Source organism: Rattus rattus, chromosome X, assembly GCF_011064425.1.
Source record: "Rattus rattus isolate New Zealand chromosome X, Rrattus_CSIRO_v1, whole genome shotgun sequence".
NCBI lineage: Eukaryota > Metazoa > Chordata > Mammalia > Rodentia > Muridae > Rattus > Rattus rattus.
In genome coordinates this window covers 88,603,677-88,628,333 of record NC_046172.1, presented here as the reverse complement: position 1 = coordinate 88,628,333, position 24,657 = coordinate 88,603,677, and the positions used below count along the sequence as shown (strand labels likewise).

The 24,657-nt window shown below is 39.9% G+C and overlaps 2 protein-coding genes across 2 annotated transcripts; one reads left to right on the top strand and one right to left on the bottom strand.

Annotated features, from left to right (window-relative positions):
* The first annotated feature begins 446 nt into the window (after positions 1-446).
* On the top strand, positions 447-8,000 carry Rab9b (RAB9B, member RAS oncogene family). The gene is made up of 3 exons (XM_032890092.1): positions 447-595; positions 5,890-5,959; positions 7,106-8,000. Exon 3 carries the CDS (start codon positions 7,150-7,152, stop codon positions 7,753-7,755), a length of 606 nt encoding a protein of 201 aa, XP_032745983.1. The 5' UTR covers positions 447-595; positions 5,890-5,959; positions 7,106-7,149; the 3' UTR covers positions 7,756-8,000.
* A 6,514-nt stretch (positions 8,001-14,514) lies between these two features.
* On the bottom strand, positions 14,515-15,267 carry LOC116888579 (glutathione S-transferase P-like). The gene has a single exon (XM_032889880.1). It carries the CDS (start codon positions 15,198-15,200, stop codon positions 14,529-14,531), a length of 672 nt encoding a protein of 223 aa, XP_032745771.1. The 5' UTR covers positions 15,201-15,267; the 3' UTR covers positions 14,515-14,528.
* Between the last annotated feature and the right edge of the window lie 9,390 nt (positions 15,268-24,657).

Below are 24,657 nucleotides of genomic sequence, written 5' to 3'. Positions count from 1 at the left end.
AAAAGGGAACAAGCAAATCCATAAAAGAAAGAAAAAAGAAAGGAAGGAAGGAGGAAAAGAAAGAAAGAAAGATTGATTCTTTGGTAAATGAGGATAAATAGGAAGAGTCATTGGGGAAATGAGACTACAGCAAACTAAGCTCTTCCTGAGACTTTGGGCCCCTAGGCAGAAGAAGCTAGCTTCCAGAGGTACGATGGTCCATTGTCACTGGGACTTCTAATCAATTGAGGGAAGAAAGACAGGAGATTCAGGGTTGGACAAGGAGCACGAAGGAAGAGCAAGCCAGTCAGGGCACACTCTTTCCCAGAGGCGGCTGCAGTGGGTCCCCAGCGCAAAGAAGGGGGCACCAGGAGGCCAGCGGGCCCCGCCCCCCTGGCGGGCACTGGGCGAGACGCTAGGCGGCGGCGGCAACAGCAGCAGGGAGCGAGGCAGCCAGTTGTCACCCTGAGGTCCAAAGCTGCACTTGCTGCCCCCATTGAGGGACGAGGTGGCAGCGTGAGCTGCGACCGGGTCGCCAAGGAGCCAGGCTAGAGGCACGCAGAGCTGACCTGCCCGGCATCTGCAGCCCTGTCCTCTGTCCCTCCCATTGTGTTGGGTAAGGTGTCTGCGAGTGGGCTTGAAGAGGGGGCTAGGGCTGGCGGACCTGGGAGGCCAGGAGGTGGGGGGCCTGTGGGAGGAGGGAGAAAGGGCAGTTTAGGTCATCGCTGGGGTGACTGGCACCTCAGTAAAGGGGCCTAGAAGCTGCTGAGGTTATAGTCCGAGGTAGGTGATGGTGGAGGGGGGCGTTGCTGAGTAATCTGGAGTGGCTGCCAGACGGGGCAGAGAGGCGCAGGGCTCCGTGGGGAGCGGGTGTGGTTCACTGCGCATGCGCCGCAGGCTGGCTCTAGGAGCTAAGGATGAGGTGAGAGGACCTGGATCTGAGTTGGGACTATGCGGGGATATTACACTTTTAAGTTCTCAATATTAAAACAGTGTTCCTGGTGTAGAGATGCCAGCATTCCTGGTCTCCTAAGGACGTTGTATTCGTGTCCTGAAAACCTTTACTTCCAGGCAGCCTATTAAGGAAGATGTGGCCTGGGGACAGTGCCAAGTTCCTATCAAGTGTGTCTTTGGGCTTATTGGCTCAGAACTGTTACGAAGAGTAAAATATTAGACATAATTTTCCACACTGAACACTTCGTTGCATATATGATGTAAATGCAAGCATAAAGTTAGAAATAGCATTTCAGTGGCATGACAACTATGGCATCTAGACTTTATAGCATGGGTGTAGCTGATAACTGAGCTCTGCGAAGTAAATTGAGTGCGTCACAGGGCTTCCCCGCCGCTGTAAAAACAACCCCCTTCCCAGCATCAGGTTGTATGGGAAGCAACCTACACCATTTAAATTAGAGGGCCTTGAAGATCAATTATTTCTTGTGTTGATTTTTACATACATTAAAGAAAGCCACACCCATTTCTTCAGTGCAGCATTTCTGAATATCATTTCAGGATTAAACAGTAAACTGAATAGCCCCAATCAGCATGTCGCCACAAGATGGGTTTTGGTGGCAGCTCCAGCCATGTCCCCCTCCCCTGTACAGACTTCCACCAAGGCCACTGTCATCCATTGTCTATCCCCCTTCTCTTTCCCCCACCAAGCCCTGCAGCACACATCCCTGTGAAGACTTGCTACCAAATAACCTGTGCTGATTGGAAGCATCATTCCACACCATGGAAACTGAACTGATGCTGCTAATTTGCTTCTGCGTCTTTTTCTCTCTCTCTCCATAATCATAATAACATGCGTTGTTTTAAAAAGGTTCAACCTTTATTTTATTGCCTCGCTCTCAATCTCAAGCACCTCCAACTAAATCCAGTAATTTTAATAAGCCTGTATGGGTGCAAACATAGCTGATTCCAAAGGTTTCAAGTGCACTGAAGAAGAAAGAACTGGGAATATTGGTTATATGAATTTCCGATACATCTTATTATCCAAGACGATATTTGAATCAAAGCCAGATATTTCTCTGAATGGGACCAAAATTAGAATAAAAATTGTAGTCCAAGGGCTGGAAGTGTAGCTTAGTGGTAGAGTGTTTGATGCACAGTGCCCTGGGTTTGATTCCCAGTACTGAGGTTTTTAAAAAAGGAAAAGAAAAGGAAGAGAAAAAGAAGATTTCATTCAGATCTAGTTTGATATGGGAGCCATACTGAATTTCACCTTCATGTGATATAATTGTTGTTATCAAAAAATCCTTCTCTCTGCTTAATGCTTTTTTCTTTTTGTGTTGGATCAAATTTGGCATCTCCTGGGGGAGGGAACTTGGGTTCGTTGATTTTTATACTGTGCTGGTTCATTTCAGTTTGGATACGTACTGACGTAGTTCATCTTCATCTTGAAAAATAACAGGAATGACAGCATCTACTGAAAACAAAATGGATATCATTGTTCTCCTCTTGATTTTGGTAGGAATGGAGATCCTGTTAGAACTACGTATTTTAAAATGAGAGTGTAGCAAAAAGGAAACTAAAAATCTTCCATTGATGTTCAACAGGTGGAATTTCTATTGAGTACTGTCTGGAAAGGGATCCAGATGAATTCATAATTTGTATTTTTGGTTACATTATATGTGTTAACATTTGGATATCTTACAGGATCATCAATCAATTGTGGGCATAAATTCTAAGACATTAATTTGTATATCTACCTAATCTATTAAATCATAAATACTTATTGCTTATTTTTATGATGGATTCTGGTACCACCTGCTGAAATCGCTTCAAAAACATACCTGAGCAGATATAACTCACTATTCAAAAATTTTTAAATTGGTTGTGCATGAAAGACAGACTTTTAAAAAAGAAGTCTGTTAACAACACCAAACAGTGAGATAATATCAACTGCAAATAATGAGAGGTTATATTGAGACATAAAATATAGACATATTTATGGGGTACGATATGATCATTTGATTCAAATGTGCAATGTTTAATAATCAAAGGGTAATAACTGATTCAATTTCCTTAAGTATTACTCATTTCTATATATTGGAGACTGGGTTTTTTTTCTATAAAGGACTCAATGAAAAAATTTTATTTTCCTTTTTAAAATGTCTAAATATTTTGTTTTAAATTTGATCGTTGACAATTTTGTACAGGTATGTAATGCACTGTGATTATTCTCACCTGCAGCACTCTCTTATCTCCTTCCCATACCTGTCAATTACTCCTCTCTGTGAGCCCTTATGTACTCCAGAATGGTCTTGAACTCCTCTAGCTGAGCATGACCTTGAATTTCTGATCTTCTTTCGTCCATTTCCTGAGCGTTTCAGTTAAACATATATGCCACCACTGTCTGGTTTTATATGGTGCTCAGGGTCAAACTTGGGGCATTCAAATACTCTACCAATTACTTGAGGTATCTTCTGATTATTTTAAAATATATAATCAATTGCTTTGAGCAGAAGTTTCTCCTACTCTCTCTAGTGTGAAACAGAACTCCCCTGAGAATCCAACCCAGAATCTCATACACATTATACAAGTTCTCCCACCAGTGGGTTCTATCCTCAGTCCCTATAGTGAGATTAAAGCTTAGATGCTTATTTGTAAACCCCTTACGAGCAAATCGTTGCCTTAAACATTTCCAAAGAGATCTTTATCTATTGGGTGTTCAGTGTTAAAACTACAAAATAGATTGGGTGAAGAGAAACCAGAGGTAGGAACAGAAAATCTGAAAGGCTCACCGCACATAACTTAGATATAAGAAGATGATGGCCAAAGGGCAACAGAACCATGTGTAATGATAAATGCCTGTAACCTCACCTAGTTTGAAGCATGGAATGGAAAAAAAAGGATAGATTTCTTGAGACCATAAATGTGACACCAGTCTGGCCAACACAGAAAGACTCTAATTTTAAAAATAGAGGTGGAAATAGAGCAGTAGAAATTAGTATTTGGAGGCCAAGTCAGCAGGATTTAGTGAAGGCAAGGAGGCCAACCTAAACTGTGTATCTTTCTACCTTTAGCCATAACTGGGCATTAGCAATGAAGGAGGAGGATGTATGGGAGCCATTCTCAACCTGTGACTCATGAACTCTTTATTAGGGGAAATGAAACAAGTGTCTAGCAGTGTTGCATATAAAATATCCTGTATATCAGATATATTTACATTATGATTTATAACAGCAGTAAAATTGCAGTCAGGAAGTAGCAACAAAGATAAACTGGGGGTCACCACAACACTAGGTATTGTATTCAAGGGTTGTAGCACTAGCAAGGTTAAGATCCCCTGATAGAGAGGATCATCTTGGTAAGGACACAAGCACACAGTAAGCATTCAATGCTTTCAAACATCAGAAGAAGTTAGACTGGAAGATTCTTTCCGTACTCTCGACATCTATACAGATGCTTGAAATTGTTAAAGGCCAGGCATTGCTTACACATTCTGAGAACAAGGAGGAACTAACATTTTAATAAAACAAATAGTATAGCAGCAAGGAAGACTCTTTTTCCTTTTCCCCCATAGCATATAGTTTAGTTACTTAGAGTTACATGTGCATATTACCAACTAGAGAACTCTCAAATGGACATTAATACTAATCATTATTCCTGGAGATGGGCATTTAGTTTCCATATTTCCTGTTTTTGACCCATCTAGTGAGCTTATCCACAGCTGGGAAAATAAGGTTAATGAGTTATTTAATGATGTTAACACCTGTTTTCTAGGTTCTGTTAATACTAGCCAGCCATGGTTTACATACATGTGTACTTCCTTCTGTTGCTTTTAAAAATGAGAGTTGAAGAATTTTGAACCATAAAATTATACTATAGTCTTGTTAAGTGTGCTTTCTTGTTGAAGCATGAAGAAGCTGTTTAATTATCATATGTTGTTTGGCAAAGCTAATCAGGAATTTAATAACTATTTGAATCAGGAACTAAAACTCTGTAGAATCTTAAATTGTCTTCCATTTCTGTTGCTTGGCTTTTGTCCACATTTCTCTGCTTTCAAGTTTTTTGTCTTTAGAACTAGCTTAAGTGACCAATATTTCTTGAAGTGGAATGCTGGTGAAACCGATATGTTAGCACAGTTTTAAATTCCCATTTTGTTGTCTTTGCTTTTGATATACTTAGGAGGGACATGGGGCCTCAATGGGCTACAAAAGTCCTCAACCAGTGAGCCATGTTCCCACTTCATACCTTATCTTTAATACTAGACTATAGTATAATTTTATGGTTCAAAATTCTTCAACTCTCATTTTTTAAAGCCATCTCAAGCTACATAGCGAACTCTAGAGCATCTTGGGCTGCACAGAGAGACTTTGTCTCAAAAGAAAAAAACCCAATCAAAAAAATCTTATGTTCAAGACAGATACCATCAAATAATGAATAAAACAGTTAACTAACAGGGCATACTGTAAGTCCATAAATAGTAATTATTTCTTCTCTGATGTGGAATCAATTGAAGACAGCCTTGAGGCACATTGCTGAATGGCCCGGTAGCTTTTGAGATGGGAATATTGGTAGCTTGATAGGGAAGAAAAAGTAATCTGTGATATACCTTAAATTCCTGTGCTTTCATTCTCCCAAACTTCACTTCTTGGAATGTCACCCACTTTCTTTGATTTACTTTTATTTGAATAGAGAATTCAGCAGAAAGACAACACAATTTTTTAAAATCACACAAAGTACAAACTTATTAGGGTAAATTGAAGTTTGGGTCATAAAGTTCTTTTGATCACGTTAAATACCTGCAACATTTTGAACTCTTGAAAATATTTGGGAAAATTCTCCACAGGTTACTTGAGATTGCTATGGGACTTCTCCCTGAATGGAGTATGGTTTTTCCCTGAAGACTTATTTTATTGTATTACAGATTATTAAAAATCTGCTTCTCATTCTGTTTTTTAGAACTTGAATAAAATATAAAGCAACAAAAAGGACAAAGGAGAACATTGAAATTGTGAAAAGAAACCTAAGTGAGTAGGTAATCAGGAAGTTATATGTATAATTTGATCTTTCATCTGATAGCGTGGTATTTATAAATGAATACATTTCAAATAATTTAAGGACTATTATGGTTTTCTTTTTTATGGTTTTCAATTACCATTTAAATGTGTGTGCTGTCTGAGTCTCTTTTGCAAGCACTTGTTTGATCAAAGTTTAAGTTCCCTTCTTTTGAGGCCCTTGCCTAAATATTGCTAGATTAATATCATCATTGTTGAGTTTCCAGTACAGATCTAGTATGACAGTACTTAACAGAATATTTTATTTTAACATATAATATTTCTTTAATATTGTATTCTAGGTAGCCAGGTATAAATACATTGTGTATGTGACAAGAGAAGTACTGTGTGATTACTAGTGTTTAGATTTTATTACGAATTTTCATATTATTGATTTTGTGGTAATTAAACTTAAATTCAAATGCCCATAATATCCTCTTTTGAATAATGCCTGTTATGTTGATATTAGTTAACTGTAATTGTACATGAAGAAAAATTTATGGAGGTTCCATTTATTAGAGCATCCATCACAATGCAAGTATAATGGGAGTAAATGCCCAGAGAACATTGAACGTTTTCTCTTTTCCAAATTCTTGGGTCTGCTCTAAATGGGACCCAGATCTCAACTGATAAGATCAAGAATACAGCTTATATACCTTTCAATAGCACCTAGGTCCCTCAGAAGGAAACATTAAACCTCAAATAAGTTTCATGTTTGCATCTTGTTTGGAACTGTCCAAACTGGAAGCCAATATGGTCATACATTTGAGTGGCACGCCTCTTCTAGGCTCTCACCTAGAATAGTGTCAGAACTGAACAAACTGTGGACCCATCTGCTAGGTGGTTTGTGCATGGCATTCAGCCTTTCCTTGCCCAGGTAAGACACTTCCTCAGAAAAAATAACCAGTTTTCTTCCTTCTTTTCTTCCTTCCTTCCTTCCTTCCTTCCTTCCTTCCTTTCCTTCTTTCTTTCTTCCCCTCCCCTTGCCCCTCTCTCTGTTTTAAGTCAAGTAATGATTGTATAAGAACATTGTCAGGGGGCTCATAATTCAGGGAAATTTTCTATGAAGTTGATTTGTTTTGGGTTTAACTGTTCCCCTTCCTCCCTGTTCATGTATTTTCAGGTTCTTTTGTTTGCAGAAGGCTCCGTGTTTGGTGCTGCAACAATGAGTGGGAAATCCCTTCTCTTAAAGGTCATCCTCTTGGGTGATGGCGGAGTTGGGAAAAGCTCACTTATGAACCGTTATGTAACCAACAAGTTCGACTCACAGGCTTTTCACACGATAGGGGTAGAGTTCTTAAATCGAGATCTGGAGGTAGATGGACGCTTTGTGACCCTTCAGATCTGGGACACTGCGGGGCAAGAACGGTTCAAGAGCCTTAGAACACCATTCTACAGGGGAGCCGACTGCTGCCTGCTGACCTTCAGTGTGGATGACCGGCAGAGCTTTGAGAACCTTGGTAACTGGCAAAAAGAATTCATCTACTATGCAGATGTGAAGGACCCTGAGCATTTCCCCTTTGTGGTTTTGGGTAATAAGGTAGACAAAGAGGATAGGCAAGTGACAACTGAGGAGGCACAAGCCTGGTGCATGGAGAATGGAAATTATCCTTATCTAGAAACAAGTGCCAAAGATGATACTAATGTGACAGTGGCCTTTGAAGAAGCTGTTAGGCAGGTGTTAGCTGTAGAGGAGCAGCTGGAACACTGTATGCTAGGTCACACCATTGATTTGAACAGTGGCTCCAAGGCAAGTTCTTCTTGTTGTTAGATATAGGGATTCTTGACAAGTGTGCACTAAGTTGGTCAGTCTGTAGTGTAAAAACTACTGTGCTCTCTGGTAGTATGCACACACACATACACACACGCACACACTTGTACATGGAAACATGCATGCGAGTGCACGCACACAGGTGCGTGCACGCACAGACACATATACATGGAAACACGCATGTGATTGCATGCACACAGGTGTGCGTGCATACACACATGAAAGTACATGCATGCATGTGATCCATACACACACACACACACACACACATACACACACATACACACACACACACACACACACGCACACAGAGGTAAAGATAATGTTCTGTTTTGAAACAGAACCTTTCAAATGAAGTTGAGCAGTTTTAAAAAAGCTTTATTAGGCCAAGTGTATTTTGCAATTTCTGCTGTTTTCCCTTCTTGTGTGCCTCAGGACATTTCAGAGAGTTTTAGTCCTGAGAGATTTAAGTATTTTTAAATCACAGTCTAAACCTAGAACCCAGCCGCATGAAGGAGTGAAAGAGCTTAAAGTGTTCCATTAACCAGCTAGCAAAGGCCATCACCAGACTCTTGCCAAGAAGTTTATGTCATTTCTACCAAAGGGAAAAAAATAAGACTCTGAGCTGTGTTACCACAACAATAATGGAAGTAAGGATTTCTAAACATGTATTAGAAAAAGACGGTGATGATTAGGAATGTAGATGTATAAAAACACACACGCTGACATGTTCAAATCCTTATGTATGGTTTACTCTCACATGAACTTAAGAAAAATCATGTCTATAAGAATTACTCTAATGACACTGGAGGTTGATTCTAATCCATGTGTTTGAGTCACAGAACACTACTGAATGGATTATGCTTAAATATGCCAACCACCTTTGCAAATACAAGGTTGGCCTGCTTTTCCTTCATTAAGTCTACTGCTGCTGCATAGAGAGAGCTGTCGCTTCCTTGACAACTTATCAATTTAGTGATGCTGCTTAGTGTGTGGCTTCGGGTGCAGTGCTCTCTGCCTACATTGTACATGGTCCTATGGCTCACCATGCTGGCTCATGCAGAAGGCCTCAGAAAGGATTGGAGAGTGATGAGCTTTTCTCACAGGTTCCTTAACTCAGTTGTTTGTTAGATCTCAGATCTCAGAAGGATCTGATTCTTGGGATGTCTCCCCGAATGTTCAGCTGGCCAAACTAGGACATTAAAATTGGCAAAGGAGCAGATTTTTTTTTTTAACTTTGTGTTAGGATGAATTCCTCATAATTAAATTTGTTCAAGTGTGGAATAGACTGCCTTAATCGTGAGCTCCCTCCCAGTAAAAGTAGTCACTGGCTGACCATTTGTTAACATACTGTAAAAAGAATTCCTGTACTGGCTACATGTTTGATATAAGGTTCCTTCAGGCTTACGTTCTGAACATACAAACTATGTCAGTGCCATGTTCTGGTTGAACTTATATGAAAGTAAAAATTAAAAAAATAGTGAGGGCCTTCAAAAATCCTCAAGCCATTCTGGGGATTAACCTTTACTGCTCTTGACTATAAAAAAATATCCCAAAGGTACCATATTTTGTAACAAAAAATGGTTTGACAATTTTTTGAATACCATGACTGCCATTATTATATATACTATGATGAGTGTGCCATCTGGTTTTTGTAATTAGTTGATCTGCATGGATTTTAATCTGTGCTTTAAAAAATGTATGATAAAAAGTATGAACCAATGTAGAGAGGGACAGTTAGATAAGGCCCCCAAAGAGATTTAGGCCTGGGATTGGGTGGGAGCATTCACAGGAATACAGCCTAGAATTCTCCATTGTAGCCACACATGGAATCAGCCTTACCTGTGGGACCTTATGTGCTTTAAGAACTCTGGTACTTTTGGCCCGCGTAGATAAAGATAGGACAGTATTTATTCAACTCAGACTTACTCAATATTTCTAATTATTGTATAGTCCAGCCCTATTGTCCAGTTAATTTTAGATGCAGAAGTCAAGCCAGAACTGGGACCCCACACTCTTCCAAATAGTGGTTCCTATCCTGCCTATGCCTATAGCCAGCCACACTGGTTTCAATGTTCTATAGTCGTTTTGCTACAATCATGTTAGGGTGAAAATCTGTATGTCAGAACTAATAAATGGTAATTATTTTTTAAGTGCATGAGACCTGGGGCCTTCTCTTTCTACTTGCACTCTGCTTATAATAGTTTCTATCTGTAGATCTCAGGCCTTCATAAAGATCTCCATCAGCTCACAAAAAGTATTTGTCTCTGTAGAGTGGCATGTGGCCATTTGAGTAAAAATCAAAGTACAAGAGGGTTCAGTTCACAGACATCCTGTCCGTCGAGACAAGTGTTAATTTTATTGGCAGGCATACTGAAGCCCCTTTCTTCTTAGCCATACATTTTTTTTTCTACCAAATCGCTTCACAATGTCAAGTGCTTAACAATATGTGACAAAACAGTGGTGTTTTAGTGAGTGACACTCAGCGGGTGTTAACGTAGTTTGAGTAAGAGTAAAAACACCAAAAGCTGATAGCCATGGTACCAAGAACTGTGCATATACGTTCAGAAATAGACTGCATTTCTAGAATATGCAGTGAAATATTTTCAATAGGTGTTTTTTAATGAACACTAGATAGTTAATGAACACTAGATATTTAATGAACACTAATATATGTCTAATTAGAAGTATACTGTTTTCAATAGTCCATTAAATATTATATAAAATATTTATTTAATTTATCATCACGCATTGTCTTTCAAGGGGCTTCAGATCCCACGTCTTCAGTGGATTGATGCATTTTGGGTGTCTTTGTGCCTGCCTTGGCCATCTCTACTCTATCCTGAGGTATTCCACCATTCTCTTGTTGCAGGTGCTGCTAAAAATCTCAAAAAAAAAATGTGGATAAGATATTTTTTTTCCAGTTGTTTGAAAAAATCATCTGTGTCAAAGTGAATAAAAGTGCATTTTTTAATAAACAGCATACAGTGTTTGTGGGTTTTTATGTCTCTCCTTTTCTTCTTTTGAGCAGTTTGTCAGTTTAGCAGTTCTACCTATCAGTCAAGTCCCTCTCTCAGATGGCACTCGATGTGGTCTCTGGATCATCTTTTCTGTGATACTCCAAGTGGATGTCCCTAGTCGTCATGCAGTGGTGATTGAGAAACAAACTCAAAAGATTTAAAGTTAGATCCTCCTTTTATTTTATTTCAGACCTCTCTGTAATGCATAGAGTGCTGAGACCAGACTATGGATCTTAATCTTACACTGTGGTTTTAATCATACATTTTAAATATTGAAATTATAAATATAAACAGACTATGTCCATCCTCTTTATTTTCTTGATTGATAAATGACCCAGACATTTAAAATATGAAAATATAGATAAAACAGGTCAGAACAGAAATGATAGTTTTATACAAAAATGTTCTATTCTCTTAATCTCCCCCCCCCCATTTTGGCCATGAATGTTACACTAAACATCAGATGGCTTGAACGTATATAATAGTGACATTTTAAATTACATTTATTTATTCATTCATTCATTTGTTTTTGTGTGTGTGCACACCATGGTAGGTGTGAAGAGATCAGAGGACAATTTTCCAACTCAGATCACCAGGATTGATGGTAAGTGTCTTTACCAGCTGAGCCATCTTGCTGGTCCAGCAACATTTAAATTATGGATGCAAGGCTCCCCATCATACATGATTCATCACAATGATTATTCCATCTGCTACGGATTTAGCAGTCTCATCCATTCCACATGCTTTTGGTTATTAGACCTTTGGGAAGACAAAAATATCCTTCTTTCTTGTTCCAGAATTTTTATGTCATATTCAAATTATAATACTCCAAATTCTATAATGATATGGCTTTGAGACTACAGAATAACACAAATTTCGAATCACCTTAAAAGATATTTTTTTTTTCACGGCAGAGTGCTTGTAATATACTTGAGGCCTTAGGTTTGGTCCCCATCATTAATAAAAAGAAGGGAGGGGATCAATTTTGTCATCCAGATTGATATTTTCAAAGCAGGAAACTATCTGCCTGCTATTTTTTCTGCCCCAATCATTACTTACAGTGAACTTCCTCTTGATGTCTTAAGACATAATATGAAATCTCATTTTGAGGACAGTAGCTGATTTTTTTCCCAGAAAATGGAGGGTATGCAAAACATAGTTTTTGTTCTATTCTAAAATTGAATATTAAAACACTTTGGGAAATTGAGGCATAATAATTTCATGATGGGACTTGAGACTGCCATCTCTGTTTCATTTTAATTACTTAAAGCAATCCTGCAACAATATTTTTCAGTGTCCAGTGATCTAGTCAACACACATCTTTCTTTCCTTGCTAAGGACAAACAGAATTTGTCACAGAGAGTGATTCTTCTTATACTTGATTTCAGGAAAGATAAACTGTGATATGCTGTCATAGTCCAGACTGGTACAAGAAAATGCCAGAAGGTGGGTGGTTTACAAACAACCGAATTTCGTTTCTCACAATTCTGAAGGCTGGAGAGGCTAAGATCAAGGTACCAGCAGATTTCTGTCTGGTAATTTCTCATTTACAAATGGAATCTTCTTATTGTGTGGCAAGCAGAAGGGGGTCTCTTTCTAATCAATGCATTAGTCCCATTCATGGAGATAAATGTCCCATGACATAATCACCTCATCCAGCCCCAGCCTCCTGATACCAGCATCTGGTGCATTAGGATTTCGACATGAATTAGGGCTGAGTGAGTATAAATATTAGGATCATAGCATATATCATATATCCCAAAATATGTGTATATTTTGGAGTTTATCACTAATGTTCCTTTCTTTCAAGCAAATATCTTCACTTACACCTACTTCTCATACCAACAGAGCCTTTATTGTTTAGTCTACTCTTTTGAAGAGGATAAAAGGAGAACGACAGAAGCTAGGCATGTTTTACACGATAAAATATTAATTTTTGAAAGACATATTAGTGACTGGAGAGATGACACAGTAGTTAAGAGTGCATTCTCCTGTTTCAGAGATCTCCTGAGTTCAGGCTCAAGCACCTATGTCAGGTGCTCACAATCACCTGTAACTCCAGTCTCCTAGGTATTGAGAGTCTCTTATTTCTGTGGGCACCTGCAGTCTCATCCACATAGCTACAAACAGACACGCATGCCTACAAATAAGCTTTGAAATACAGAAAATCTAAAAGCTAAACACTACTCACTAACATCTTACTGAGAAGTTTACCCACGCTGGTGATCAGTGACCTGCCTTTTATTTAGATGCCAGTGGTGTAGTGATTTGGGGGTAAGGGTTTTTGTTTACTCCTTACAGAGGGAGAGGCTACTTAGTGTTTTCCCTGTGAAACTAAGCTTGTCCACAGCTGGAGGTGAGAAGCTGTCATCCTCCGGCCTCCAGGAACGGCCTCAGTAAACTGTGCATCTTCATAAACCTTTCTGTCTACTCTAAGGGAACACAGAGGATTACTAGGCAGCCACAGACCAAGGCTTTATTAATCACTGAGCTCTGTATGTCCACATCTTTATTTTTCAATCTGTCAATTCCTTTCTTGCCCTGCCAACTATGGACAAGTCTCTCTCGCGCACTCCCGAATTTAACCAGACTGCCAAACCATGTTCTTTATTCTGACTGGCTGATAAAATGCTACCTAATGAAAGAAATAAGTCAATTGAATGATACTGATTAGTGTAAAAATTTGAATCATGACTACATGTGGAGCACTGGTGATGAAGCAAGAGCCAGGCTTAGATCTCTGTCGTCCATTGCATTGTCCCTGGCAGCCTTAAAAAGAACGCATTTTTCTTGGACTACATAGCTTAACAGCCCGCTGATAGATGAACGTGTGTTGGTAGCTTTTAATCTTTTCTTTTTCTATTGTTCTGGGGGAGAAACAGTGCCACCAGTGTACATTTTGAAGCCTTTCTCTATTTGGGCGGGGGTGGGGGTCAGGGGAGGCATACTCATATATCTGGCAGGAAAGCAAGAAAAGGAAATAGACAAACCAGATAAAATAATATTTGCTTCTAATAATATAATTTTAAGATGAGCAGATTTATCTTTGTTGTGTGGGCTTTTAATATATTTATATACAGGGAAAATTGTAATACCATACACTCACTGTGCAATCTTTTTCACTTATTACACAGTTACTTCCATGAATCATGGTTTTTATTCCAGGGATTGAATTTAATGTTTGCATAATTTTCTATTTAAGAATGCACTGTAATAGTTGTAATGAAATTGTGTCCTTTTATACAATAAAGGGGAAAAGGAGGTTACTACTAATAAGCTTATTTCAGATCTGTACCTATTTCTTATACGCAACACTTCCAGATCACAGATCAATATTCTAGATGAATATTTTATGTCGTTTGATAAATTGCCCATTAGAAAGTTGTCCCAAATGATATCAACATTAGTAGAATAAGAGACTGATTTTCTCAAACACCCACATATACTGTCTTTAAACACACCGACTTCAGCCAATGAAAGTAAAAACTCACGTTAGCTCTTGCATTTATTACGGGAGCAATAGTTGTGCAGATGTATATTGACCATTTTCATATTTCTGAAGTAAATGTGGGACATCATATTTGCTTCTCTCATACTTCATTTTGTTGTGCTGGGGATAGAATCCATGCCTAGGCCTACTGGGCAAGCAGTCTTATTTCTGAGGTCCAGCATTAATTTTAGTTTTTTATAGAATTTTAAAAATCCACTTTTGTTTGTTTGTTTGTTTATTTATTTTCTGTCTTACAAATTTTATTAGTCTGGGAAAAGGGGGATAAGAAGCTCCGGTCTCTTCATCCACTTACCATTGCCGTTGATGGGATGGTTCACATGGTCGGGGGAGGACAGAAAGGCCTTGATCTTGGGCCAGGCACTGAGGCGAGCCACATAGGCAGAGAGCAGGGGGAAGTTGTCCAGGCAGCCAGGGGCCAGCACTTGGTGGACCAGCAGCAGGTCCAGCAAGTTGTAATCAGCAAAGGAAATCTGGTCACCCATGATGAAAGCTTTGCCTCCCTGGTTCTGGGACAGCAGGGTCTCAAAAGGCTTCAGATGCTCAGGCAGGGCCTTCACATAGTCATCCTTACCATTCTCATAGTTAGTGTAGATGAAGGTACCATATTTGCAGCGAAGGTCCTCCACTCCATCATTCACCATAGCCTCCAGGGCGGCCTTCCTCTGGTCTTTCCCATAAAGCCCTAAAGAGCGACCCAGGTGCCTCAAGATGGCATTAGATTGGTAAAGGGTGAGGTCTCCATCCTCAAACTTGGGGAGCTGCCCATACAGGCGAGTGGGCTTGAGCGAGCCTTGAAGCCAGACATCTATGGTAGCCACCTCCTCCTTCCAGCTCTGGCCCTGGTCAGCCAGCAGCATGTGCATGGCCTCACAGAGCCCTCGAACTGGGAAGTAGACAATGGTGTACGGCGGCATAGCTGCTGCGTAGACAGAGGTGTGAACTCAAAGCTGCATAGACGGTGAAGTATCTCGGACACGGACGCAGAAAATCCATTTTATCTTGTGGGTTTTAACCTTTGGTCGTATCCATATTCCCACCCTCCATATTTCTCCCTTTTTAATCTGCTGATGGCTATTTTTAAATATGTTAAAATTACTGGAATGCGTGTGTTCAGATAAAATAGAAAACTGTGATAGATGGGAAATAGAGTTCCTTTTTTGCTCTGAATCACATTGCGAATGTAGGCACTATTACTCCTTAGAAATTCTCGGTGTCTTTACACTTGTCAACATAATAAGAAGCACAGAGAGAAATCAAAACACTCTTCCATCCAGATGCTCCACTACAGCAAACCCAGCAGCTGTTTGCATTGGCTTAGTGTTGCTGTAGTAAACAGATTGCTCTTAATTCATACAAATTTCAGTGAGAGTAACTTCAGCTTTCCCCCACAAGGGGACAATAAAGACTTGCTACTTTACTGTCATAGACATTAGAGTAAGGACTGTTCGAGTCAAAGAGGCGCATAGAAAGTGCCTATCTACCCTACCGTTCTCTTATTTTATATACAAGGAAGCTAAACACTAGAGCAGTTGAACAAAAAAAATAGAACAACTAACAAAACAACAAAAACGAAACACAACAACAACAACAAAAACAACAAAAACACTGCCCCCCCCCAAAAAAAACTGTTTAAGGTCACAGAGACCTTTTGTTTAAGAGATTTTCCCATTCATTCACAGTACCAGGACTTAGTTAAACTCACTCAAACTTTCAACACACATTTTTTTTTCTGATTTATAAAACTCATTTTATTTTTATATACTGAAGTGAAGCTCGCAGATAGCATTAAATAGGTAAAGTATTCAATTCACTTTTCGTTAGTATGTTCACGGTGTTGGAGAAGACACACAGCTTCCCAGCCCACATCTAGTCCCGACATTCAATGATGATTTCTCTTACGACAATTCCATAAGCTTGCTAGGCTTTTGTTCAACTTGAGAAAGCGATGCTTTCCATACTCAGTTGATATGAGGACTGCTAGAAGTGATAGCCACAAGAGACATCAATTATTCTTATCCTTCAAGATATGAATGTAAACCAGGTATGGTCATACCTGCCTCAAATCCTAGTACTTAGAAAGTTGAGTCAGGCACGTAATGGGTTTAGGACCAGCCTGAACTAAATAGTAAGACTTCTTTTTGTTTTTTAAGATATATTTATTTTATGTATGTGAATACACTGTAGCTGTCTTCAGACACACCAGAAGAGGGCATCAGATCTCATTACAGATGGTTGTGAGCCACCATGTGGTTGCTGGGAATTGAACTCAGGACCTCTGGAAGAGCAGTCAGTGCTCTTAACCACGAGCCATCTCTCCAGGCCCCAACTTAAAAACAAAACAAAACAAAAGCAGAAAACAGAAAAAAAATACATACCACCCACTCCTGTCTGGTGTTAATAAATGTAGTTTTTATACTAAAAATAAAAATCGACGATTCCATAGTACATTTTCCCATCTTGTGGGAACTATGGGTTTTAATGTCCTTAGAGATACCATTTTATCATAAAGAACTTCCATTTGGACTCCTTGGCACGAGTGTGTAATGTAAGATACTTGGAAGACTGAGGCGGGAGGACTTCAAGCTACACGTGGCAGTTTTAGGCCAGCCTGGCCAATTTAATAATGACTTGTCTCAAAATACAACTAAAAGAACTGGTGATCCCGAACCCTGGTAGGGCATGTGCCTAAGACTGAATGTTCTAGATTCTCAAGGTGCCCTAAATACTGTAATACCATAAAACAAAAGAGAACTCCATTAACTAGCGTCTTATAACAGTTGGTAAAAGAAATTCGCAATGTTTAGTGGTTACAAAGTGCTGTCTTTTAAAGCAAAGATATTTAGAGAAGTTTTGAAAAGGGACAAGTGACCACATCATAAGCATAGTGCTGTATACACCACTCTAGAGTGAATGTGGGCACAGATTCTAAAGCACGAAGGTTCAGAATGCCAAGAATGCATTCAGAAAGATGAAAACAGATCTCTCTGGGAAGGAAATAAATAAGACAGGCAACTAAAGGGATGCTTTCAATTGTAAGCAAAGTGCTATTGGGGCTTTAGACAAGACTTTATACAAGAAGAGAAATCCCTAGTGGGGGATGACTTCCAAGATTCCACACCCCCCATCTGATATGACGTTTTATTTAGAGATAAAATAAGAAAAATGGTTATTGACAAGATCAATCATGAACTGTCTGGTGAAGTGGTCACTATGCAGCTGTCCCCAGGTGCTCTGAATGATACTTAAAATTCTTATTTTGTCTGCTGTTTGATGCTATTTGGAAATGGGGCCTTTGGGGTTGTTCAGGGTTAAAAGGAGTCATCAAAGGTGGCATCATAATCAAATCAGTGCCTTGTAGGTTGAGGAAGTGATAGATTACCCCCTTCTGTCCCCACCCTGTATCTGAGGGCACAATAGGAAGGCATTTATCAAGGAAGAAGGGCCTCTCACTAGACATGGAATGACTCCACTGCATGGATCCAGATGGGTTGCATGATATGACTTAGATGTACTTATCCATTGAATAGAGCATGTGACTTATTGTCTCTCTGTGGTGCCCTTTTTCCCTCACCATACTTTTTAGTTCTAGTAATGAGAGCAGGCTTATCTGATAGTTTTCTTTGCTGGAATTTTTATGAAGAGAATTAATGTTCATAATGTTGGCCCTTGGGTGCTGTAAGGGCCAAACCTGCTTTCTGGGTCATTAAAGAACAATAGGAGATATTTTTTAAGGCTTATGCTGTAGTATGGAAAATAAACAACAGATGTATATATAGTGTGTGTACATACAGAAGTATGTCTGACAGGAACCACATTTTGCTGTTTCCCTGGAATGCAGAGTTTATTTTCTTTCATTTCCCACTTTGCCTTTATTTCTTCCACATAACCTTCCTGGGGCAACTTAGAAGGATGGAAATTTTAGGAAACATGGGAATGGAAACGACCCACTCACGTTGAAAATCTGTTTGAAGCCTCTTGACACCTGAGTGCATGAAAAATGTTTTTTAAATACAAATTCTAAAAACCAAATAAACACTATAAAAAGGGAGTCAGTAGTCTAGCACAACTAAGAACTTAAAGGCAAAGCCCCCCTTACTTTAGAGTGCTAAATAGGACTGATGCTTAAGGCCAAAGCACATTGAAGATCTTTCTCCTTTCTACCTTTCTGAGCTCTAAACCTTTTCTCCTCTGTTTTTCTTTCTCTCTCTCTGTCTGTCTCTGTCTCTCTCCCACCCTCCTTCCCCTCTTTCTTCCTTTCTTTCTTCCTTCCTTTCTTTTTTTTTTAGATTTTTCAAAACTACTGTTTTTTTTTTTTTTTATTTTTTTATTTTTTTTTATTAACTTGAGTATTTCTTATATACATTTCGAGTGTTATTCCTTTCCCGGTTTCCGGCAAACATCCCTTCCCTCCCCCTTCCTTATGGGTGTTCCCCCCACCCTCCCCCATTGCCGCCTCCCCCGACAGTCTAGTTCACTGGGGTTCAGTCTTAGGGGACCCAGGGCTTCCCCTCCACTGGTGCTCTTACTAGGATATTCATTGCTACCTATGAGGTCAGAGTCCAGGGTCAGTCCATGGTATAGTCTTTAGGGTGGCTTAGTCCCTGGAAGCTCTGGTTGCTTGGCATTGTTGTACATATGGGGTCTCAAGCCCCTTCAAGCTCTTCCAGTTCTTTCTCTGATTCCTTCAACGGGGGTCCTGTTCTCAGTTCAGTGGTTTGCTGCTGTCTTCCTTCCTTCCTTCCTTCCTTCCTTCCTTCCTTCCTTCCTTCCTTTCTTTCTTTCTTTCTTTCTTTCTTTCTTCCTTCCTTCCTTCCTTCCTTTCTTTCTTTCTTTCTTTCTTTCTCTCTCTTCCTTCCTTTTTTTCTTTTCTTTCTGCTTACAGTCTCATGATGCAGCCCAGACTGTCCTCAAACTCACACATTTTTTTCAAAGTCTATTACCATATTTTGTAAAAACAGCGGTGGCTGTTTTTATTGAGTAAAACACTGGCTCCATGGGACTTATACTTCTTGGACTTAAGGTCCCTTGAATCAAGATAGCTTTTTACTTCCTAGACATTATCATCAAAATCTTCCTTATCATTAATTATTTGAGCTTTTGAAAGACAAAACTCTCTCTCTGAATTCAGACTCGTCTAGAAGTGACTATGTGGCTCAGGCTAACATCAAAGTCCTGGCACTCGTCCTGTCAGTCTCCTGCATGCTGGGATTGCAGACATTTGCCTCTGGTTTATAGCATTCTTATATCTTGAATTATATGCCAGCCCTCCAATAAAACATAATACATTTAGGAATCCTATTATCCTACTAATGAAATAAATATTTCTTGGATGTAAACCTAATACCAGGTGCTTTTGAGGCACAATGATGAAAAACTAAAGTGGAAAGTGGAAGAAATAAAAGCAGAAAGAATAATTTATGCCACATGGAAACAACAGGGGATAAAATGTGTTTTAAGCAGGTGGGGGGAGATATAGGCCCGTGTCACAGACTCAATAGTGATGCAGAGGGTGGGTTTAGGTCAGCAGTGGAGGTGAGACACTCTAGACAGGTGGCCAGTAAGAAAGTAACCATGGATAAGAAAAGACAAAGGACTATGCAAGTGACAATGACAGATTTAGATTTAGAGCTGAAAATGGACAAAAGAAATGAGGTAAGAAGAATAAGCCACTTTGGCAGAATCAACTGAGGGCCGTGTTAGAAGGCACATTCTTCACTGGATCTCCTTAACCTGAGATTCTGGAGAAGCACTGTGCAGGCATTAGCACTTTCGTAAGTCTATAAACCCACGTTCACAAAGTCTGACGGGATGGCTTTCTAGACGAGAGTACCGGCTAGTCTTGAGTGTCAGCTTGGTTACATTTGGAAGCAAGCAGCTGGGCACACCTGTGAGGAATTCTCTTGATTGACTCAGCTGACCTGGAAACACCCACTCTAGACCTAGGTGAATCCTTCACGTGGCAGCCCACATAAAACGACAGGGACCGAGGAAGCTTTTGCTTTTTGTCTTCTAGCTCTCACTGTCACTGGCAAGTTCACGTATCCTGTTCTTGCTGAGGCATCCCTTCATTGGTACTAGAATCCACTTCTTTGGGATTCCAATATACACTGAAGGCCAGCTGAGGCGTCTAGTCTTGTGAACTGAACTACTGGATTCTTGATCTTTGCATTGGAAATCATTGTTAGATTAGCTGGACTACAGCCTCCAAGCCACTCTAATACATCCTAAATATATCCACTAGACAAGAAACAAGAGACATTCAAATGGGGAAGAAGGATATTAGGAGCATATTTTAATTCACAGATGCTATCAAACATTAAAAAATCATGGAATCAATTAGAGCTAATACATACACTCAGTAAAGTTTCAGGATATTAAACACGTGAAAAGGAGTTGTGTTCCTATGCACTGATACTGAATATTCTATAACTGAATTTAATTCAATTCCACTGATTTTTTAAAAAAAATTATTTTATATGTATGGGTGCTCCTCCTATCCCTATGTCTGTGGGCCACATGGGTGCCTTGTACCTGTGGAGGTCAGAGGAGGGTGTTGGGGTTCCTAAAACTGGAGTTACAGATGGTTATGAGCCACAATGCAGGTGCTGGGGAATAAACTCAGGTCCTCTGGGAGACAGCTCTTAATTGCTGCCCGATCTCTCCAGACCTGAAGTCCACTTATTAGCACCCAAAGAAGAAAATACTTGAAAATTTAACAAGAAAGGAAAAGTAGATAAACTTAAAAGTACAAAACGTTGTTAACAGGAATTAAAGATGACCTAACTAAGTTTAAAGTGGGGAAGAATAAAAACTGCCCTCCGCTACGGTACTGATATGTAAAACATATAAAGCGCCTCTTCAACATAATAATTGGTGAGCCATATGCATTCACAGAGACTAAAGCAGCAAGCACAGGGCCTACGCGGGTCTGAACCAGGTCCCCTGTAGCTTCCAGCTTACTGTTTCCATCCACTCCAAGTGTCTCTGAATCTTGTGCCTTTTCTTGAGCTTCTTTTCCTTCCTTTGGTTTGCCTTGTCCAACAATGATGTGATGTTTTGTTTTAGCTTGTTGCATTTTATTTTGTTATGTTTTGTTGTTATTCCCTTAGAAGTCTGTTCTTTTCTCATGAGAAACAGAGAGGGAGTGGATCCAGGTGGGAGGGGAGGCAGGGAGGAACTGGGAGGAGTAGAGGGAGGGGAAAGTGTAATCAGTTTCATAAATTATATGAGAAAGAATCTACTTTTAATAAAAGGGGAATTTTTATTTAAAAATTTGTAGAAAAAAATTGATCACCCAACCTAAAAATAGGCAAACTAGGGGTGATGGACAGAACACTATGGTGAAAAATATGTGATGGAGAGGTGGGAAGACAGAAAAAAACGGAGTGGAGGTTGTGCTCCAGAGTGAGGCAGAACCAGACACATGATGACAGTGGAAGGGGAGAGAGAGGGCTGAGGTCAACACACTGTCACTGCCCAGTAGGGTCACTGGGGACAGTGTGCAACAACAGCCTGAAGCTTGTGCAGATGCAGACTCAACACCTGACCATGCCAGCCAGCTGTGGCATCCCCTGGCAAAGGTTCGCTTTCTGGATTGGTCCGTTTTGAAGGACCATAGTTGTCTACAATGCCACCAGAGTCTATGTCGGCGTGTGTGGCCTATCTTGCAGCCCTAGACTGGAATGAAGCCCGAGATCCATGTGGTTATGTATCAGTCTGTGCTGAGCCTGCTGCCTTCCTTGGTCATGTCCTCAGGCTCTGCTGCCATCTGAATGTGAGTGTCCTGTGTAGCCACCTGAGGCCATGTTGAGGCTCATAGTCCACAGAGTCTTCAATGAAGGCCATAAGTGGGTCAGTGGTTTTGATATGGCCAGGGGACATGTTGATATGTGTGGCCTGTATTGTTACTGAAGCCCATTTGGATGTCTATGGTCTGGGCTGCTGTCTGAAGCCATGTTGATATCTGTGGGCACAGAGAAGTGGCCCCGCCTTTCTCTACCTTAGTAGGTCTCTCTCATCAGTTGATGACTTCTGGTACAGGTGGAGAAAGGCTCACCTTCCCTTGTGGGGCTGGATACTAGGAATATGACCTTGCTTTAGTGAGCATATGGACAACACAAAAGGGACTTGGTTTCTTCTTTTTGTTTCCTGGGGGGTACAAAGAGTGACAAGGGAGAGGGGCAGACATAGGAGGACTTGGAGGTGAGCACAATCAGGGTACATAATGTGGGGTTCCCAATCAAAAAATTAATTAAAAATTAAAAAAATAGACAAACTACTGAATCAGTATTTGGCATTTCTTCAATATCTACACATTGTTAAATAAATACATGCACTGACATCTTTAATTCTGACATAAGTTGTTAGAGAATGCAGTCATATCTTTAATGTTTCACTCAAAAAATCAAGTAGCAATTGTTAATGAGAACATGGAGAAACTGGAATCTTCTTATGGAATGTAGAAGCCACTGTGAGAAAAGGTTTGACAGTACCATGACAACAGTAACTTCAGTAACCATCGACATTCAGTAGCACTTTAAAATGAACTTGTATTTTAATATTGTCCAAATACAATCTTGGATGTTCAGGTGGGCATGGAGACTTCCTGTTTTCATTTTATTCCTCAGCCTCCAAAGGATTGAGGTGCAAAGCTTAGGTCCTAAAAATACCTTCCTGATTTAAGTCAGACTAACAAGCAGCATCATACTGGAATGCCCCACAGTGCTGTGGAATTATTTTATTTTAGTGTTCTTGGATATTTTATGTATTTATATTTCAAATGTGGAATTATTTTAAAAGGAATTGTTTTGTGATGTCAGTGACTTACAGGAAGGGTTATTGTTCAAATGCAACCCTACGATCAGAGGCTCTGCTCACCACGTTTTTCCAGATTACTCAGACTTTCCACAGGAGCAGCAGGAGATGCTCCTCTATAGTCGCCATCACAAAACCGTTGGGCTTTGAAACAGCAGAGTTCAGCATGAATACACAGCTTACCAGTATAACTGTGCTTTGGAAATTGAGAGTGGGCACATCACTTGTTTTTGTACTGATCGATTTCAGAATGGTTCAAATTCATTTGAAACAAGCTATGTTGTCAGGTTCTTTCTCCTGCTGTTTCTCCTATCCTTTCTGTGACAGTACTCATGACAGAGTTGAAAGAAGATAGCTGTAGATCTCTTCTTCCTTAGCCTCACTTTGAGTTCTGTAATCCAGTGTTTAAAGCACTGAGCTTACTCGTCTGTAACTTAGTAAATTGACTTAAGTTTGGTGAATTAATTTCTGTCAAGCAGATTTGAGTATGATTTATATTCCAGCCCTAATAAAGAACTTCAGAAATTTTGTTCACTTTGTTATATCAACATGGAAGGGATTCTATCTGGGAAACACTTCTGAAATATTTGCAAAATGGACTTTAAAAAGTGAACGACCCAAATCTTTACTCAGGACTGACAAAAGCACATTCCATTCTACTTAGAGTGAAAACTAGGAATGGCTAGTTCACTAATATTTGTTCAATATTTTGAACAACCTAAATTGATTCAAGGAGACAGTAGATGCTGGTGAGGATGTGGAGAAAGAGGAACACTCCTCCATTGTTGGTGGGATTGCAGACTGGTACAACCATTCTGGAAATCAGTCTGGAGGTTCCTCAGAAAATTGGACATTGAACTACCTGAGGACCCAGCTATACCTCTCTTGGGCATATACCCAAAAGATGCCCCAACATATAAAAAAGACACGTACTCCACTATGTTCATCGCAGCCTTATTTATAGTAGCCAGAAGCTGGAAAGAACCCAGATGCCCTTCAACAGAGGAATGGATACAGAAAATGTGGTACATCTACACAATGGAATATTACTCAGCTATCAAAAACAATGATTTCATGAAATTCATAGGCAAATGGATGGAACTAGAATCCTGAGTGAGTTAACCCAATCACAAAAGTACACAGATGGTATGCACTCACTGATAAGTGGATATTAACCCAAAAGCTTGGAATACCTAAGAAAAAAATTCACAGATCATATGAAGCTCTCAAAAAGAAGGAAGAACAAAATGTGGATGCTTCATTCTTTCTTAGGAGGGAGAACAAAATATTCACAGGATGAAATACAGGGACAAAAGTGGAGCAGGGACTGAAGAAAAGGTCATCCAGAGACTGCCCCACCTGGGGATCCATCCCATATGCAGCCACAAAACCCAGTCACTATTGCTGATACCAAGAAGTACTTGCTGACAGGAGCCTGATATGGGTGTTTCCTGAGAGGCTCTGCCAGAGCCCTTCTGATACAGATGAGGATGCTTGCAGCTAATGATTGGACTGAGCATAGGGACCCCAATGGAGGAGTTAGGGAAAAGACTGAAG

What these genes read in the sequence shown, in the direction of transcription:
- Rab9b (XM_032890092.1), top strand. Translation starts at nt 7,150, where the DNA reads ATGAGTGGGAAATCCCTTCTCTTAAAGGTCATCCTCTTGGGTGATGGC.
- LOC116888579 (XM_032889880.1), bottom strand. Translation starts at nt 15,200, where the DNA reads ATGCCGCCGTACACCATTGTCTACTTCCCAGTTCGAGGGCTCTGTGAG.